This window comes from Pelobates fuscus, chromosome 1 (genome assembly GCF_036172605.1).
Source record: "Pelobates fuscus isolate aPelFus1 chromosome 1, aPelFus1.pri, whole genome shotgun sequence".
NCBI classification, from domain to species: Eukaryota; Metazoa; Chordata; class Amphibia; order Anura; family Pelobatidae; genus Pelobates; species Pelobates fuscus.
In genome coordinates this window covers 481531969-481551862 of record NC_086317.1, presented here as the reverse complement: position 1 = coordinate 481551862, position 19894 = coordinate 481531969, and the positions used below count along the sequence as shown (strand labels likewise).

Here is a 19894-nt window from a genome sequence, read left to right as displayed (position 1 = left end):
AGTGACTGGGACACTGCACCCAGACAACTTCAGTGGGAATCTATATTAATCCAATACCTCCGCTAGAAAATGCATATTTCTATTTTACTCTAGGATTTACAGAAATTGCAATGAGTTTAAGACTTTATACAAAGTCTTTCATAAAAGCCTTCATATTATATAGTTTTTAGAAGTACTGGAGGTTTAGATATATCAACAACATGTCATAATTGTAAAATAATTTATCTAATTTCCAAGTTGTATAAAAAACTATTCTGGAAATAAAACTTTTTTTTGTTGGTTTTTTTTTTTTAAACCAATTTTTCTTTGAGTTTTTTTTCCTGGGCTTTCCTATCTCATAACAACTTGACAACAGTTCAACCTCTAAACGTAAAAGAAAAGCACCTGGACACTCCAAGCACCGATGGGAGTGTGAGTGTTCCATGTAGGCACTGTAACGGCTTCCTCTCACTGAAGTGGTTCTCAACATGGGAGCTATTGTCTGATAGGAAGACAGCCACTATAATAGTGTGTTAAGCCTACGTTGGAAACATTGCAATGTCTACATAACTGCAATGATTTTTACCTCAGGGCCCCTGAACCAAGAGCACGTCATTGAGGTCTCCATGTGGGATCCTGCTTTACTCAGGGGTTGTAGCAGTGTAGCAATACATGGTCTGAAACTTCCAATGAAAATGAAAAGTGTGTAAAAAACACAAAGCATTAAACATAACTAGCAAACTGGTTGGTGATAAATGGTTAGAGGAAAAGTGTCAACAGGATTGTAAATACCCTGGTGGGTCTAATTTTTACTAAAATGTGCTTTTTGTGGCAGTGTTTGATTATATGGCTGGTATTAAAGTTGTAGTGTCAGCAGATATACAGTGCCCACCAGTAATACCCTTGGTAAATATGAGCAAAGTAGGCCGTGAAAAAAAATGTCATTATTGTTTAACCCATGGGTTGCCAACCTGGTCCCTACCGCCCACCAGTTGGCGTTTTGGGATTTCAGGTGGGCGGTAGCAGAATCCTCCCTCCATTTAGTGAGATGAACCCTTTATTCATCTCTCGCACACTTAGTGCGAAGTGCATGAAAGCAGGAAGTGCGAGGTTGCAGATGCGAATGCATGAAAGCGCGAGCGTGTGTGCCTGAACGCGCATGTGCGCCCATATCGCACGGGCGTATGCACGTACGAATGCGTGTGCTCGTGAACGAGTGTAACACGCGGGTAGAGAAAGGAGTTGGAGTAGGTATGGGGGATACACAATAGCAGGGAGTGGAGCACTTGTTAAATAAAGGAGAAAGAAGGAGCGGAGCACTTGTTAAATAAAGGAGAAAGAAGGAGCGGAGCACTTGTTAAATAAAGGAGAAAGAAGGAGCGGAGTACGTGTTAAATAAAGGAGAAAGAAGGAGCGGAGTACGTGTTAAATAAAGGAGAAAGAAGGAGCGGAGTACGTGTAAAATAAAGGAGAAAGAAGGAGCGGAGTACGTGTAAAATAAAGGAGAAAGAAGGAGCGGAGTACGTGTAAAATAAAGGAGAAAGAAGGAGCGGAGTACGTGTAAAATAAAGGAGAAAGAAGGAGCGGAGTACGTGTAAAATAAAGGAGAAAGAAGGAGCGGAGTACGTGTAAAATAAAGGAGAAAGAAGGAGCGGAGTACGTGTAAAATAAAGGAGAAAGAAGGAGCGGAGTACGTGTAAAATAAAGGAGAAAGAAGGAGCGGAGTACGTGTAGAATAGGAGAAAGAAGGAGCGGAGTACGTGTAGAATAGGAGAAAGAAGGAGCGGAGTACGTGTAGAATAGGAGAAAGAAGGAGCGGAGTACGTGTAGAATAGGAGAAAGAAGGAGCGGAGTACGTGTAGAATAGGAGAAAGAAGGAGCGGAGTACGTGTAGAATAGGAGAAAGAAGGAGCGGAGTACGTGTAGAATAGGAGAAAGAAGGAGCGGAGTACGTGTAGAATAGGAGAAAGAAGGAGCGGAGTACGTGTAGAATAGGAGAAAGAAGGAGCGGAGTACGTGTAGAATAGGAGAAAGAAGGAGCGGAGTACGTGTAGAATAGGAGAAAGAAGGAGCGGAGTACGTGTAGAATAGGAGAAAGAAGGAGCGGAGTACGTGTAGAATAGGAGAAAGAAGGAGCGGAGTACGTGTAGAATAGGAGAAAGAAGGAGCGGAGTACGTGTAGAATAGGAGAAAGAAGGAGCGGAGTACGTGTAGAATAGGAGAAAGAAGGAGCGGAGTACGTGTAGAATAGGAGAAAGAAGGAGCGGAGTACGTGTAGAATAGGAGAAAGAAGGAGCGGAGTACGTGTAGAATAGGAGAAAGAAGGAGCGGAGTACGTGTAGAATAGGAGAAAGAAGGAGCGGAGTACGTGTAGAATAGGAGAAAGAAGGAGCGGAGTACGTGTAGAATAGGAGAAAGAAGGAGCGGAGTACGTGTAGAATAGGAGAAAGAAGGAGCAGAGTACGTGTAGAATAGGAGAAAGAAGGAGCAGAGTACGTGTAGAATAGGAGAAAGAAGGAGCAGAGTACGTGTAGAATAGGAGAAAGAAGGAGCAGAGTACGTGTAGAATAGGAGAAAGAAGGAGCAGAGTACGTGTAGAATAGGAGAAAGAAGGAGCAGAGTACGTGTAGAATAGGAGAAAGAAGGAGCAGAGTACGTGTAGAATAGGAGAAAGAAGGAGCAGAGTACGTGTAGAATAGGAGAAAGAAGGAGCAGAGTACGTGTAGAATAGGAGAAAGAAGGAGCAGAGTACGTGTAGAATAGGAGAAAGAAGGAGCAGAGTACGTGTAGAATAGGAGAAAGAAGGAGCAGAGTACGTGTAGAATAGGAGAAAGAAGGAGCAGAGTACGTGTAGAATAGGAGAAAGAAGGAGCAGAGTACGTGTAGAATAGGAGAAAGAAGGAGCAGAGTACGTGTAGAATAGGAGAAAGAAGGAGCAGAGTACGTGTAGAATAGGAGAAAGAAGGAGCAGAGTACGTGTAGAATAGGAGAAAGAAGGAGCAGAGTACGTGTAGAATAGGAGAAAGAAGGAGCAGAGTACGTGTAGAATAGGAGAAAGAAGGAGCAGAGTACGTGTAGAATAGGAGAAAGAAGGAGCAGAGTACGTGTAGAATAGGAGAAAGAAGGAGCAGAGTACGTGTAGAATAGGAGAAAGAAGGAGCAGAGTACGTGTAGAATAGGAGAAAGAAGGAGCAGAGTACGTGTAGAATAGGAGAAAGAAGGAGCAGAGTACGTGTAGAATAGGAGAAAGAAGGAGCAGAGTACGTGTAGAATAGGAGAAAGAAGGAGCAGAGTACGTGTAGAATAGGAGAAAGAAGGAGCAGAGTACGTGTAGAATAGGAGAAAGAAGGAGCAGAGTACGTGTAGAATAGGAGAAAGAAGGAGCAGAGTACGTGTAGAATAGGAGAAAGAAGGAGCAGAGTACGTGTAGAATAGGAGAAAGAAGGAGCAGAGTACGTGTAGAATAGGAGAAAGAAGGAGCAGAGTACGTGTAGAATAGGAGAAAGAAGGAGCAGAGTACGTGTAGAATAGGAGAAAGAAGGAGCAGAGTACGTGTAGAATAGGAGAAAGAAGGAGCAGAGTACGTGTAGAATAGGAGAAAGAAGGAGCAGAGTACTTGTAGAATAGGAGAAAGAAGGAGCAGAGTACGTGTAGAATAGGAGAAAGAAGGAGCAGAGTACTTGTAGAATAGGAGACAGAAGGAGCGGAGTACTTGTAGAATAGGAGAAAGAAGGAGCAGAGTATTTGTAGAATAGGAGAAAGAAGGAGCAGAGTACTTGTAGAATAGGAGAAAGAAGGAGCAGAGTACTTGTAAAAAAGGAGAAAAAATGAAAATAAAAATATAAAAAGGAAAAGGAGAGAATTGTTGTTGGCTAATAATAATAATAATAATAATAATAATAATAATAATAATAATAATAATAAATGGGCTACCTAGCTCAGCCTTCCTACTGGGCTTTGCTATAAGGAAGGTTAAAAATAGAAAAAAGGAAGAAAAAAAGGTGGGGAGGGGAATTGAGGAGGGAGAGGAGGGGAGCTGATGCACAGATGAGAAATCATAGTATGAGCAAACAGAGAAATTGTCTGAATATCACCGAAAGAGGAGACCTTCGTTTGTTCCTTACGAAAATCGAACCAGATATCAAATATTTAGTCTCGCAGCATCAACCTCAAGGATCTCATTAATCACTAGTAAAGGTAATTTCAATTTACTTTGTATTCTCATTAAACTTTATAAAAGTTAAAAACATTATAAACATGCATTAAGTAGAAATAAAAAGATAAATGTACTTAATTTTTTTTTAAAAACATCCTCATTCTTAAAATTATTCAGCACTTGCGTGAAAACTGATGGGCGGTAAGGACATTTTTCTTTTAAGAAAGATGCATTAGTGGGTGGTAGATAGAAAAAGGTCGACTACCCCTGGTTTAACCCTTTGTACAAAAAATATCCAAAAATACTCTGCTCTCATGGATATCAAACAATTGCAAACATAGCAAGTTTATAAAAAAAAATATGTAAATAAAAATATTGTTACATATGTAAATATGTGTGTCACAATTATTGGCAATCCGTTTGTCAATAGTTTGGGGTCTTCTAGAATGACTGATGAGGCTGGAAAATACATAGCAAGGGACCTGAGACCATTCCTCCATAGAGTCTTTACAGATACTTCAAATTTCAAGGTTGTAGCTGCTGGACTCTGCTCTTTGGCCAACCTCACAGGTTTTATATGGGGTTCAAGTTAGGGGACTGGGATATCCATGTGAGTACACTATTTTTGTGGTGATTTTGATGTGGTTTGGGTCATTGTCCTGCTGGAAGATCCAACCACAACCCATTCTAAGCTTTCTAGCAGCAGCAGTCAGGTGTTCGAGTCCATTATAACAGGTATCCTAAAAACGCCCAGGTCCTCTGTCAGAAAAACAGTCAGCACCATATTTAACCATGGGAATGAGTTACCTTTCCATATGGCTACCACTATGTGTGTGTGTGTTCAGTTTGTTTTTGGATGAGAGTAGAAGCATTTTTTTTTTTTTTAAACCATTCTAAAAAAATTGTGGCGATGTGGGGGACGTTGGATAGTAAGAAATTTTCTGACCAAAGACGTAACAAACTTTTGCAATTCTCCTGCTGTGATACGTTTGAGATTTTTGGATACGCTAACCATTATATTCGCAATGCGTTGAGACAACGTAGACACATGTGCTCTTCCAAGTTGATTCTTAATTATTGTCCTGATGATGGAAACTTTTGCTGCGCATCATAGCTATATCCCTTGCTCTTACCCATTATGAAGAATGACTAAGGGAATTTGGCCCCTGTGAAACTGGAAGTCATGTTTGAACAGTTTCCTGTTCCTAGTCACCCAGGTGTTCTAAAACATTTCAAATATCAATGGGAATATACTTTAAATATATTTTCCTCATATAATGCCAATAGTTGTGCCACATATTTATCAGTTTTATTTATTTACCGTATATACTCGAGTATAAGCTGAGTTTTTCAGCACATTTTTTGTGCTGAAAAACCCCAACTCGGCTTATACTCGAGTCACTGTCTGTATTATGGCAATTTACATTGCCATAATACAGACTGGGGGCTGTGTGCGGTTACTTACCTCTCCTGCAGCTCCTGTCAGCTCTCTCCTCCTCCGCGGCGGTCCGTTCAGCACCTCTGTCAGCTCCCAGTGTAAGTCTCGCGAGAGCCGCGGGGTCATAGTGCGGCTCTCGCGAGACTTACAGTGGGAGCTGACAGAGGTGGAGGGAGCTGACAGGAGCTGCAGGAGAGGTAAGTAAGAGCTCTGCCAGCCCCCCTCCTACACAGTGCCCATCCACTGGACAACCAGGGAGTGAAGGACGAAAAAAATAAAAATTATAATAAAATAATAATATTAAAAATAATTAATATAACAAAAATAATATTACAATTATAATAATTAAAAAAATAATAAAAATGCCCACCCCCCCACCAAGGCTCTGCATCACACACACACTGCACTCATTATATACACACACTATAAATAAATATTAAATTAACATTTTTTTTTAGGATCTAATTTTATTTAGAAATTTACCAGTAGCTGCTGCATTTCCCACCCTAGTCTTATACTAGAGTCAATAAGTTTTCCCAGTTTTTTGGGGTAAAATTAGGGGGCCTCGGCTTATATTCGGGTCGGCTTATACTCTAGTATATACGGTATTTATTTTTATAAACCGGTGTGCTTGCAATTGTTTGATATCCATGAGAGCAGAGTATTTTTGAGTATTATTGTTTACAATAAAGACAATTTTTAAAGCCTTCTTTGCTCATTTCGCCCCTCACAATATATTTGTATCCAACATATGTGTATATTGTATCTACAATGATCCTCATAAAATACAAATATTATATAAATGTAATAATATATATATTCTAAACTCCAGAAACAAGTATTTAAAATTATGCACGCTAGAACTTGCCACTGCCAGTACAGGTAAAAATAATAATGCAACGTATTCATTCATGTTTCTCTGCCTGGTTTTGAAATGTGCATGTTTCTTAAAGGGACACTATTTATATATATAAAAAAAAAAAGTTATAAGACCGTTTTTTTTTTTTAAACCAACAAAGCTTTATTTTCAACAACACAAATATTGTTCTTAAAGGAACACTATAGTCATCTGAAAAGCTTTAGCTTAATGAAGCAGTTTTGGTGTATAGAACATGCCCCTGCAGCCTCGCTGCTCAATCCTCTGCCATTTAGGAGTTAAATCCCTTTGTTTATGAACCCTAGTCACACCTCCCTGCATGTGTCTTGCACAGACTTCCATAAACACTTCCTGTAAAGAGAGCCCTATTTAGGCTTTCTTTATTGCCAGTTCTGTTTAATTAAGATTTTCTTATCCCCTGCTATGTTAATAGCTTCCTAGACCCTGCAAGAGCCTCCTGTATGTGATTAAAGTTCAATTTAGAGATTGAGATCCAATTATTTAAGGCAAATTACATCTGTTTGAAAGTGAAACCAGCTTTTTTTTTTTCATGCAGGCTCTGCCAATCATAGCCAGGGGAGGTGTGGCTAGGGCTGCATAAACAGAAACAAAGTGATTTAACTCCTAAATGACAGTGAATTGAGCAGTGAAATTGCAGGGGAATGATCTATACACTAAAACTGCTTTATTTAGCTAAAGTAGTTTAGGTGACTATAGTGTTCCTTTAACCCCTTCAGGACCGGCCTGTTTTTGCGATGTTTGTACGTTAAGGACCAGAGCAGTTTTAACACTTTTGTGGTGTTTGTGTTTAGCTGTAATTTTCCGCTCTCTCATTTACGGTTCCCATACAAGTTATATACTGTTTTTTTCACGACAAGAAGGGCTTTCTTTACATACCAGTATATATATTATGTCATATATTGTATTTAAAAAAAATAATAAAATATGGTGAAAAATAAAAAAAAAAACATGTTTTTGGACTTTTACTTGAAAAATCTTTTACTTATCTACAAAAGCTAATGAAAAAAACTGCTAAATAGATTCAAAATTTTGTCCCGAGTTTAAAAACACCCAGTGTTTACATGCTTTATTGCTTTTTTTTGCAAGTTATAGGCCTATAAATACAAGTAGGAAATTGCTGTTTCAATATATATATATTTTAAATGTATCAATAGTGACATTGTTACACCGTTATCTGTCATAAATCCCCGAAACACACCTAACATGTACATATTTTTTAAAGTAGACAACCCAGGGTATTCAAAATGGGGTATGTCCAGTTTTTTTTAGTAGCCACCTAGTCACAAACACTGGCCAAAGTTAGCATTTATATTTGTTTGTGTGTTAAAAATGCAAAAAACGCTAACTTTGGCCGGTGTTTGTGACTAAGTGGCTACTAAAAAAAGCTGAACATACCCCATTTGCAATACCTTGGGTTGTCTTCTTTCGCAAATGGTATGCCATCATGGGGCTAATTCTCATTCCTTGGCTACCATACGCTCTCAAAGGCAACCTAACCAATCTGACAAATTTCAATAAAAAAAAAAAAAGTAAAATCAAGCCTTATATTTGACCCTGTAACTTTCACAAACACTATAAAACCTCTACATGTGGGGTACTGTTATACTCAGGAGACTTCGCTGAACACAAATATTAGTGTATCAGAACAGTAAAATATATCACAGCAATAATATCCTCAGTGAAAGAGCTGTTTGTGTGTGAAAAATGCAAAAAACTTACTGTTTTACTGTTTTGAAACACTAATATTTGTGTTCAGCGAAGTCTCCCGAGTAAAACAGTACCCCCATGTACAGGATTTAGGGTGTCATAGAAAGTTACAGGGTTAAACACAGTGCTAGCAAATTAAATTATCTGGACTTTTGGCCTGGGTTGGCAGGCAGGTCCCTCAAATTGCAATCATTAAAATTACTTAATTAGGTAAAAATATTACATAAATATGCACGTAGAATTTTAATATATATACATATTTATATATTTGACGTCTACGTGTATATTTATGAAATTATTTATGTAATTATGTATGTGGACATATGTATATTTCGTATTATTTTTATTTATTTATTTATACATAGATATATATATCATTACATTCTAAGTATATTTTGATATAAATATATATATATATCAATATCAAAATACTGTTAGAATAAAACTGAATATATATATATAATTTTTTTTAATTATTAAAAATTATTTTTATTTTTTGTTATTTATTTTTATTAACATTATTTGTATTTTATAATAATATATATATACCATATATATAGTTATTATATATATTGTATATATTCGTGTGTAATTTAAATATAAGTGTATTTTTATAATTATATACGTATATATAAATATAAAAATACACTTAGTGTGACATTATATATATGATATATATACATATATTATATATAGGTATATATAGATATAATACATGTATATATAGCATATATATACACATATTTATTTTTTTTTTTTACACAGATTTTTTTTTTTACACTTTATTTTGGATTTTTCACTTGCAGGGAGACTGCCTGTCAGCACAGACAGTCCCCCTGCAGGCAGACACATGGACACCTATTGCGGTCATGTGATCGAGTGATCGAGTGATCACATGGCCGTGGGGTCCTGATCTGCCGAAGGGGGACTGCCTGGGCAGACAGGCAACCCCCCTGGACCGGGTGGAGCACTGATCGCCGCCGTGGGACCGACGGCGATCAGGTAAGTAGCCCAAAACCGTTATGACGGTTCAGGACCGTCAGCGGTCCAAACGCACGTTTTACCGCTGACGGTCCTGAACCGTCAGCGGTCGTTAAGGGGTTAAAGTGGTCCTATAGTCACCATAAGCACTACATCTTAATATAGTGGTTCTGGGGTCTCTACAGCCTGTCCCTGCAGGCTTTACATTTTTGCCAAGTAACACCTCTACTGACAGTCACTCAGACGGCTACTACATGTGATTCCAAGTCCATGCATTTCTAGATGGAGATACTGAATGTTCCCCATATAGATGCATTTCTATAAGGAGGTCCTGAATGGCGCAGCACAGGGTTTTACTGCACATGTGCAATATCACCCCAATGCTCTCCTATGGGAAAGCATTGGGTTGGCTGAGATCATCAAGATTGATTATCTCAGCCATGGTGGTGGAGCCAGTTTAAACACCTTTCCTATGCGATTGGAGTGGGGCTAGTCATGTAAACACTCAATAACAGACACACTGATTTGACACACATGCTCACTGAATGAAAGACACACAAACGGAAACGGACACAAAAACACTTACAAATTATTTTTTTAATTTAAATTTAAGTATTTTAGGCAGGACACCTAAATAGTTTTTTAAACACTATAGTCTCATGAATGCATGTTTGTATTATACTATATAGTGTTCCTTTAAACTTACATGCTGAGGAGGTATTATATCACCAGGGGCAAGAAGGAGCCTAGCTCCCTCCAATGTATAAAGGGGAACAAAATGCACAAGAAAAAAATAATAAAAAAAAAAAAACCCTATGGGGTTGATTTATCAAACCAAGAATGGAAGCAAGTTGAGATAGGAAACTGTACAGTTCAGGCTAAAATAGCAGAGTTGCAGATTGTTCATTTAAGCTGCATAAGTTCTCCCTATATTAGTAACAGTTGTCTGTCTCATTCATTTTGTTGGTAAAAGTAGAGCGCAATAATTCCAGTACTGTGTTGCCAACAGGTAAGAAAAACCCAGGAAATGCTTATATGAGCAAGCAAAGTATCTCCGAGCTTTTTTTCCTGATAAAATTCAGGAATGACAGAAGCAATAATAATAAAAAAAAAAAAAAAATTTAATTAAAAAAAGATTATAATGTATAAAATGCTTGCTTTTAACATTACACTACTCATCACCCCAATACAGGTTAAATGATGTAGAGAGGAACATGTTTTCGAACGATGTCATTGTGGAAAAGTGTGACTTGGAAAGCACCCTTACAATGTGTTCTACAGCCAGGAAATCGGATCAGTAGAATTCAAAAAACACATGTAAGCCTTCCTATAGACTACCTGCATGACATAATATGTGACACATTTTATAAATCCTCAGGCAATTGATAGCATGAAAAAAAAAAAAAAAAATATATATATATTTTTTTTTTTTTTAGCATTTGTAGGGGGCCTAAAGAATGATGCCCAGTAATTCAAAAAGGGTTGAATTAACTCTTTAAAGAATACAGCAATCCACGAGAATGAGTCTTTACATTACAAGATCATGACTTCAATCGAGTCTTACGGACTAGTGATTTAATATAGACTAGAGTTCAATCAAATCCACACTGGTTATAAGGAATCACAGTCATTTCTCATAAACAGTATCCAAGTATAAAGGCAGCATCTATGTAGACTAGAGTATGTGTGTTTGACTATGTGTCTGAATGAGTGTATGCATGTGTGTTTGACTAACTAGATGTCAACACATGAGTTTGTATAAAAGTGAGTATGTGTCCGTATGACACTGTGGGCAATATTTAAACGTTCTGTACAGTAACAGCTTGAAATATCTGTTTTGTCACTGAAAATGGATATTAAAAAAATATAATTATTGTGCTAAAGAAGCAACAGATGAAAAAAAGCCTGATTACTTAACATTTTTTTTATTAAAAACCTACAAACACCATACACAATCACACTCCGCTAATCCTTTCTTGACGCATTCACCAACAACCACACAATAACATTTAGCCAATCCACACAAGCAATCACACTTAGCCATACTCAGCCACCACACACAATCACGCTCAGCCTTCCCACGCACAGCCACGATACTATAGCCACCGAGAAAGCCCGGTGCTGCCTGCCAGGTGTAAAGGACAGAGCTTATAACAATGATTGACAGGGAGATGAGGTGGAGGCAACCAGTTGCAAGAGGCGCAGATGTTTCTATTTAATTTCTGCAGTTGCGTCCATACCGTTTCCATGCCTGGATGAGACCCTCCTATAAGAAGCATGTCCTCTTCTTCTATGTGACTGGTTTAACCCCTTAAGGACCAAACTTCTGGAATAAAAGGGAATCATGACATGTCACACATGTCGTGTGTGTCCTTAAGGGGTTAATGCAGCAGAAGTTTTTGAGATAAGTACCGTATATACTCGAGTATAAGACAAGTTTTTCAGCACAGTATTTGTGCTGAAAAACCCCAACTCGTCTTATACTCGAGTCAATGTCTGTATTATGGCAATTTACATTGCCATAATACAGACAATGGGGCTGTGGGGGCTGCAGAGAGCTTTTACTTACCTCTCCTGCAGCTCCTGTCAGCACCTCGGTCAGCTCCCAGTGTAAGTCTCGCGAGAGCCGCGGGGTCATAGTGCGGCTTTCGCGAGACTTACACTGTGAGCTGACCGGACCGGCGCGGAGGAGGAGGGAGCTGACAGGAGCTGCAGGAGAGGTAAGTGCTTCCTGCCAGCCCCCCTCCACTGAACTGCCAATGCCACTGGACCACCAGGGAGTGAGAGCCCCCCTCCCTGCCATGTATCAAGCATGGGGGGGGGGGGAGGGAAACGAAGAAAAAATATATATAAATAATAATAATAATAATAAAATAATATTTTAAAAAATAATAAAATAAAAATTAATAATAAAAAAAATTAATAAAAACAAAAAAATTATTAAAATAAGAATTAAAAAAATAAGAATAAAAATGGCCACCCCCCACCAAGGCTCTGCAACACACACACAAACACACGCACTGCATTCATTATATACACACACACACTGTAAATAAATATTCAATTAAAATAATTTTAGGATCTAATTTTATTTAGAAATTTATCAGTAGCTGCTGCATTTCCCACCCTAGTCTTATACTCAAGTCAATACGTTTTCTCAGTTTTTTGGGGTAAAATTAGGGGCCTCGGCTTATACTCGAATATATACGGTAGGTTATCTCCTGCAGCTCCAGTCTTCACACAGGATGACTAGAACTGCATTATATACCAACAGGAACCATATAATGGCACAGGAATGATACACAGTAATGCTCACGGAGCTGATATCTGTGGCTCTGCTCTCTTCAGGGAAGAGTGAAAGGCTTCCTAACTCTTCCTACATGTCACTAAATGTAGCTTGGCATCTTCATGTTCATCTGCATTGATTGATAGAGATGCTGCAAGTAGACTTGCGCACAAATCCTTTTCACCTGCGACAAACACATCACATTCCTGTTAATCTACGCCTGAACGAATCAATCCGTACAGGACTTATGTGACACATTGTTATGTCCGGGCGTAGATTAAGCGGAATTTGATTTGTTGTAGGTGAAAAGGATTTGTAGACAAGTCTGGCTGCTAGTGACATGCAGGGATTAGACAGGACAGGGGAATCACTGAATATCATGTCCCCGTTCTATATGGCCACGCTCCGTTCGATGCTCAGAGCTTACTGTGTGACCAGGCACAGCCATGCTACAAAACAAACGCATGACAAAAAAAACCAAAAACACATAAGGGATACACACCACAGGAGAGGGCTAAGAGGCATAATAGGAGTCAGGAGGGATAAGATACACACAAAGGGTAAGGGAGTGATGAGAATGACATAAAGGGTGGGGGGCGGACACACACACAAACCAGGTTGTTTACCGTATATACCCGTGTATAGGTCGAGAAATTTTGCCTGCAAACGTAATGTTATCTTAATTATGCAGGCTCGACTTATACACGGGTGTGAGGGGGGATGGCCGCATCAAAGTGGTGCCGCTGGACCGGGCGGCCGCCTAGCCGGTCCGGCGGCATACTCACTTTCGTGCTTTCTGACTGCAGCTGTCAGAAAGCACGAACTGAAGGAGGGCGGCGGCATAATCAGGGTAGCTGGAGGGAGAGGGACGGGACATTCATATTCGTCGGACCGGCGGGAGCACATAAAACCACTCTCCCGACGGTCACTCTCTTACCCCTCCAGATGTATCGGCCAAATGAGGGGATGTGAGCTGCAGCCAATCAGCTCACATTATGTTAGAGGCTGCTGGGATACATGACATCATATCCCAGCAGCCAAGTGTTCTAAATAGAGAAGGCTGGCCACTGGTACACACATTTGTTTAAATGTATAAAAAAAAATAAAAAGTGTGAGTTTGTGTCAGTGTGTATGCTTGTTTGTCAGTGTGTGTTTCTATCAGTGAGTGTGTGTGTCAGTGTTTTTTTAATCCAGTTTTTAGCTGACATGTTTGATTGTTCCAGGATCTTACCTAGGTAAAATCTGACAAAATTATAAAAATCACAGAATTTCATAGCCCCAAGTTTTACCCTCGACTTATCCACGAGACATAGCATATTTCACAATTGTTGGTCACAAAACTGCACTCGACTTATACACGAGTATATACGGTACTAAATTGAGAATTCAAAATTAATTTCAAATGTAAGGTCTGCCTGAGTAAGCAAGCTGGAAGCATAGCTGACTTTGGCCAGTTTGGGTATCTTGATCTCAAATTTGAAATTCCCTTTGAATTCTCAGTTTAGTGACTGGGTATATAAACGGTGAATGTTGCTGCAATTGAACAAATAGCACGATACCCGTATATTTAGATTGATGTCAATCAAACCTGTAGGCAAGCAGGTGTTTATTAACTAAACCATGAATTGTAGTAAATTGGACACTTGATTGCAATATTTTTGTCATAATAGACACAGTAAAATTTATTCAAACTAGCTTGGCTATTTTTATTATATTTATATAGCGCCTACAAATTCCGTAGCACTGTACAATGGGTGGACTAACAGACATGTATTTGTAACCAGACAAGTTTGTCGCATAGGAACAGAGGGGTTGAGGGTCCTGCTCAATGAGTACACGCTAGAGGGAGTGGGGTATAGCGACACAAAAGGCAACGATAGTATTAGGGAAGTAGATTGGTAAATTTATGCAATTCATTGTTTAAAATATAAACCCCATTGTTTTCAAAAAATAAACACTATACCCACAGCTAAATGTAGGCCAAAATAGTCAAATTAGAGAAATTGTCCAAGTCACTTGTATTTACAGTTTGGCTATTTTGGCCTTAAATTTGAAATTCTCAGTTTAGTAAATAACCCTGATAAGCTTTCTGAGCAGTGGGATTGCGGAGATCGGGTAAACTCCATTACAGACAGCAAAGCTTGCAGCCGCAGCATCCTTTATATTACATAACACAGGTATTAGCCTCCAGGCAACTGAAAGTCAGCGGTAAATGCCATGAATAAAACACGCCAAGAATCTCTCTATCCTTACTTTATCACACTGAGCTAGTTACAAACCATTTATTATTCAAAGCACTCTGATCTAAATGCACATAGTCTACGTTCCCCATAAACAGTGCATTGTACAATCCACACGCGAGTCCTAGAAAGAAGACAGATTCACATGACACATTTTGTTGGTGTCATACCCTAAGCTACTTATCAATCCTGTCTGGACTGTCACCCTGTAACCAGGTACTCGGCTAAGGTATGAAATGGTGTGACAAACTAAATATAAGGGTACGGTACTATGCCATTTTTTTTTTATTATTACATTATAAAATAACCAAAATTAGTTCGATGTTTTCAAATCAATTTTTTTCTGTCATAATAACTTTTTTAACTATTACCGTAAGTTAACCGTCTAGGTTAACATGCAGGGAGTGCAATGTGGTCCAGTCCTGTTGCAGTGTTCAGTAATGCAGTGTGGATGCAGTGAGTGTGGTCCAGTAATGTTGCAGTGTGGATGCAGTGAGTGGGGTCCAGTGCGGATGCAGTGAGTGGGGTCCAGTGCGGATGCAGTGAGTGGGGTCCAGTGCGGATGCAGTGAGTGGGGTCCAGTGCGGATGCAGTGAGGGGGTCCAGTGCGGATGCAGTGAGTGGGGTCCAGTGCGGATGCAGTGAGTGGGGTCCAGTGCGGATGCAGTGAGTGGGGTCCAGTGCGGATGCAGTGAGTGGGACCAGTGTGGATGCAGTGAGTGGGGTCCAGTGTGGATGCAGTGAGTGGGGTCCAGTGTGGATGCAGTGAGTGGGGTCCAGTGTGGATGCAGTGAGTGGGGTCCAGTGTGGATGCAGTGAGTGGGGTCCAGTGTGGATGCAGTGAGTGGGGTCCAGTGTGGATGCAGTGAGTGGGGTCCAGTGTGGATGCAGTGAGTGGGGTCCAGTGTAGATGCAGTGAGTGGGGTCCAGTGTAGATGCAGTGAGTGGGGTCCAGTGGGGTCCAGTGTGGATGCAGTGAGTGGGGTCCAGTGTGGATGCAGTGAGTGGGGTCCAGTGTGGATGCAGTGAGTGGGGTCCAGTGCGGATGCAGTGAGTGGGACCAGTGTGGATGCAGTGAGTGGGGTCCAGTGTGGATGCAGTGAGTGGGGTCCAGTGTGGATGCAGTGAGTGGGGTCCAGTGTGGATGCAGTGAGTGGGGTCCAGTGTGGATGCAGTGAGTGGGGTCCAGTGTGGATGCAGTGAGTGGGGTCCAGTGTGGATGCAGTGAGTGGGGTCCAGTGTGGATGCAGTGAGTGGGGTCCAGTGTGGATGCAGTGAGTGGGGTCCAGTGTGGATGCAGTGAGTGGGGTCCAGTGTGGATGCAGTGAGTGGGACCAGTGTGGGTGCAGTGAGTGGGACCAGTGTGGGTGCAGTGAGTGGGGTCCAGTGGGGTCCAGTGTGGATGCAGTGAGTGGGACCGGTGTGGATGCAGTGAGTGGGTCCAGTGTAGATGCAGTGAGTGGGGTCCAGTGGGGTCCAGTGTGGATGCAGTGAGTGGGACCAGTGTGGGTGCAGTGAGTGGGACCAGTGTGGGTGCAGTGAGTGGGGTGCAGTGTGAGTGCGCACTCACCTTGTCCCATTGCAGCCATTGGTGGATGGCGGTGTCTAGCTGTCGGTCTCCGGTGGATTTGACGATCAGGAGGTTGGAATTCACATCCCCCCGGGGATCCTCCATGGCCAGAGCCCGCTACCCGCTATCCGCTATCCGCTATCCGCTACCCGCTACCCGCTACCCGCTACCCGCTATCCGCTACCCGCTATCCGCTCCAACTGACTGACTGGGCTCTGTCTGTCTCTCTCACACCGAGCTCGCTCTCTCCAGGCGATAAACACTGCGCTCTCTCAGACTGGACGTATTGAACACTGCGCTTGCGCGGGGCGGACTACTCCGAACAGTGTCTGCGCATGCGCGGGACGAAACAGCGGCTCTGCCTCACTGCGCATGCGCGGAATGTTTTATTTCCAAACCTGATACAGCAGCTCAGCCCTGCTCACACATAGAGAGTAATGGGAGCTCTGTAACTGCTCACACATAGAGAGTAATGGGACCTCTGTAACTGCTCACACATAGAGAGTAATGGGAGCTCGGTAACTGCTCACACATAGAGAGTAATGGGAGCTCGGTAACTGCTCACAAATAGAGAGTAATGGGAGCTCTGTAACTGCTCACACATAGAGAGTAATGGGACCTCTGTAACTGCTCACACATAGAGAGTAATGGGAGCTCGGTAACTGCTCACACATAGAGAGTAATGGGAGCTCTGTAACTGCTCACACATAGAGAGTAATGGGACCTCTGTAACTGCTCACACATAGAGAGTAATGGGAGCTTTGTAACTGCTCACAAATAGAGAGCAATGCGAGCTCTGTAACTGCTCACAGATAGAGAGTAATGGGAGCTCTGTAACTGCTCACATATAGAGAGCAATGCGAGCTCTGTAACTGCTCACAGATAGAGAGTAATGGGAGCTCTGTAACTGCTCACACATAGAGAGCAATGGGAGCTCTGTAACTGCTCACAAATAGAGAGCAATGCGAGCTCTGTAACTGCTCACAGATAGAGAGTAATGGGAGCTCTGTAACTGCTCACACATAGAGAGTAAGGGGAGCTCTGTAACTGCTCACAAATAGAGAGCAATGCGAGCTCTGTAACTGCTCACAGATAGAGAGTAATGGGAGCTCTGTAACTGCTCACACATAGAGAGCAATGGGAGCTCTGTAACTGCTCACAAATAGAGAGCAATGCGAGCTCTGTAACTGCTCACAGATAGAGAGTAATGGGAGCTCTGTAACTGCTCACAGATAGAGAGCAATGGGAGCTCTGCAACTGCTCACAGATAGAGAGTAAAGGGAGCTCTGTAACTGCTCACACATAGAGAGTAAGGGGAGCTCTGTATCTACTGCTGGATTAACTGGAGCTCTGTGAATACTCACAGATAGAGAGTAATGAGAGCTCTGTATCTACTGCTGGATTAACTGGAGCTCTGTATCTGCTCACAGATGGAGAGTATTAGGAGCTCTGTATCTACTGCTAGATTAACTGGAGCTCTGTAACTGCACACAGATAGAGAGTAATGGGAGCTCTGTATCTGTTATGACTGTAAATTAGTGATAGTAAAATGTCTATTTACTGTGTATACCTGTATTCAATATCTACTCAAAATGGCTGCTAGAACACCTCCTCCCTCCGACTAACTACCTTGTGTAACAAGATGGCACCTACATCCGGAGTAAAATCTCAGGATGATGGTGACATCACGCCTCGTAGGATATGCATTAGACACTTAACACCTAACCAATTAAAGATGTATTCTTTATGTTATCTACATTTCTTGCATATGATGTATTTCTGCCTTTATAAGGGGCTTGCCGCCCCCTGAGTAAACATTCCGAAGTTTTTCATTAACCTGATACCTGTGTCTCAGTGTGATTTACTTCAGAGCGTGCACGCATTTACTTTAAGAATTTGGAAAGGACCAAATGCTCAGATAAAACAAACACTTGGTTTGATCCACAACAACAGCTGTGGAACCAACTCTAGTGGCTCTCTTACTGAAAGCCACTAGAGGTGGCTTAACCCAGCAATGAAACATCACAATTAGTGATGTCCCGAACGGTTCGCTGACGAATAGTTCCTGGCGAACATAGCATGTTCGCGTCCGCCACCGCGGGCAAACACATGCGATGTTCGGTCCGCCCCCTATTCTTTATGATTGAGTAAAGTTTGACCCTGTACCTCACAGTCAGCAGACACATTCCAGCCAATCAGCAGCACACCCTCCCTAGCAGACCCTCCCACCTACTGGACAGCATCCGTTTTAGATTCATTTGGAAGCTGCAACCATTTTATTTTATTTTTTTCAATTTATTTATTTATTTATTTTTTTCAGTGCATATAAATGTTACAAGCAGATACTTCCCCCAGACACTCTGTATTACTGCAGATACTCCCTCCAGACACCCTGTGTTACTGCAGATATTCCCTCCAGACACTCTGTGTTACTGCAGATACTCCCTCCAGACACCCTGTGTTACTGCAGATACTCCCTCCAGACACCCTGTGTTACTGCAGATACTCCCTCCAGACACCCTGTGTTACTGCAGATACTCCCTCCAGACACTCTGTGTTACTGCAGATACTCCCTCCAGACACTCTGTGTTACTGCAGATACTCCCTCCAGACACTCTGTGTTACTGCAGATACTCCCTCCAGACACTCTGTATTACTGCAGATACTCCCTCCAGACACCCTGTGTTACTGCAGATATTCCCTCCAGACACTCTGTGTTACTGCAGATACTCCCTCCAGACACCCTGTGTTACTGCAGATACTCCCTCCAGACACTCTGTGTTACTGCAGATACTCCCTCCAGACACTCTGTGTTACTGCAGATACTCCCTCCAGACACCCTGTGTTACTGCAGATACTCCCCCCAGACACTCTGTGTTACTGCAGATACTTCCCCCAGACACTCTGTATTACTGCAGATACTCCCTCCAGACACTCTGTGTTACTGCAGATACTCCCTCCAGACACTCTGTGTTACTGCAGATACTCCCTCCAGACACCCTGTGTTACTGACATAGAGCAGAATAGGGACTGTTCCTCCTACATAGGGTCACTTGGCAGATATGGATTGACACCTATCCTAAGGATCCCTGATACACACTGACACAGAGCAAAATAGGGACTGTTCCTCCTACATAGGGTCACTTGGCAGATATGGATTGACACCTATCCTAAGGATCCCTGATACACACTGACACAGAGCAGAATAGGGACTGTTCCCCCTACATAGGGTCACTTGGCAGATATGGATTGACACCTGTCCTAAGGATCCCTGATTCACACTGACACAGAGCAGAACAGAGACTGTTCCTCCTACATAGGGTCACTTGGCAGATATGGATTGACACCTGTCCTAAGGATCCCTGATACACACTGACACAGAGCAGAATAGGGACTGTTCCTCCTACATAGGGTCACTTGGCAGATATGGATTGACACCTATCCTAAGGATCCCTGATACACACTGACACAGAGCAGAATAGGGACTGTTCCTCCTACATAGGGTCACTTGGCAGATATGGATTGACACCTATCCTAAGGATCCCTGATACACACTGACACAGAGCAGAATAGGGACTGTTCCCCCTACATAGGGTCACTTGGCAGATATGGATTGACACCTGTCCTAAGGATCCCTGA

At 41.6% G+C, this 19894-nt stretch overlaps 1 protein-coding gene across 1 annotated transcript in view; it reads right to left on the bottom strand.

The window, feature by feature from the left end:
- Positions 1 to 16410, bottom strand: part of PGM2L1 (phosphoglucomutase 2 like 1) — a 75064-nt gene extending 58654 nt beyond the window's left edge. Inside the window, exon 1 of the mRNA XM_063432347.1 lies at positions 16256 to 16410. Within this exon, the coding sequence (XP_063288417.1) occupies positions 16256 to 16360 (105 nt within the window). The 5' untranslated portion in view covers positions 16361 to 16410. The remainder of the gene's footprint in view (positions 1 to 16255) is intronic.
- Positions 16411 to 19894: the final 3484 nt, after the last annotated feature.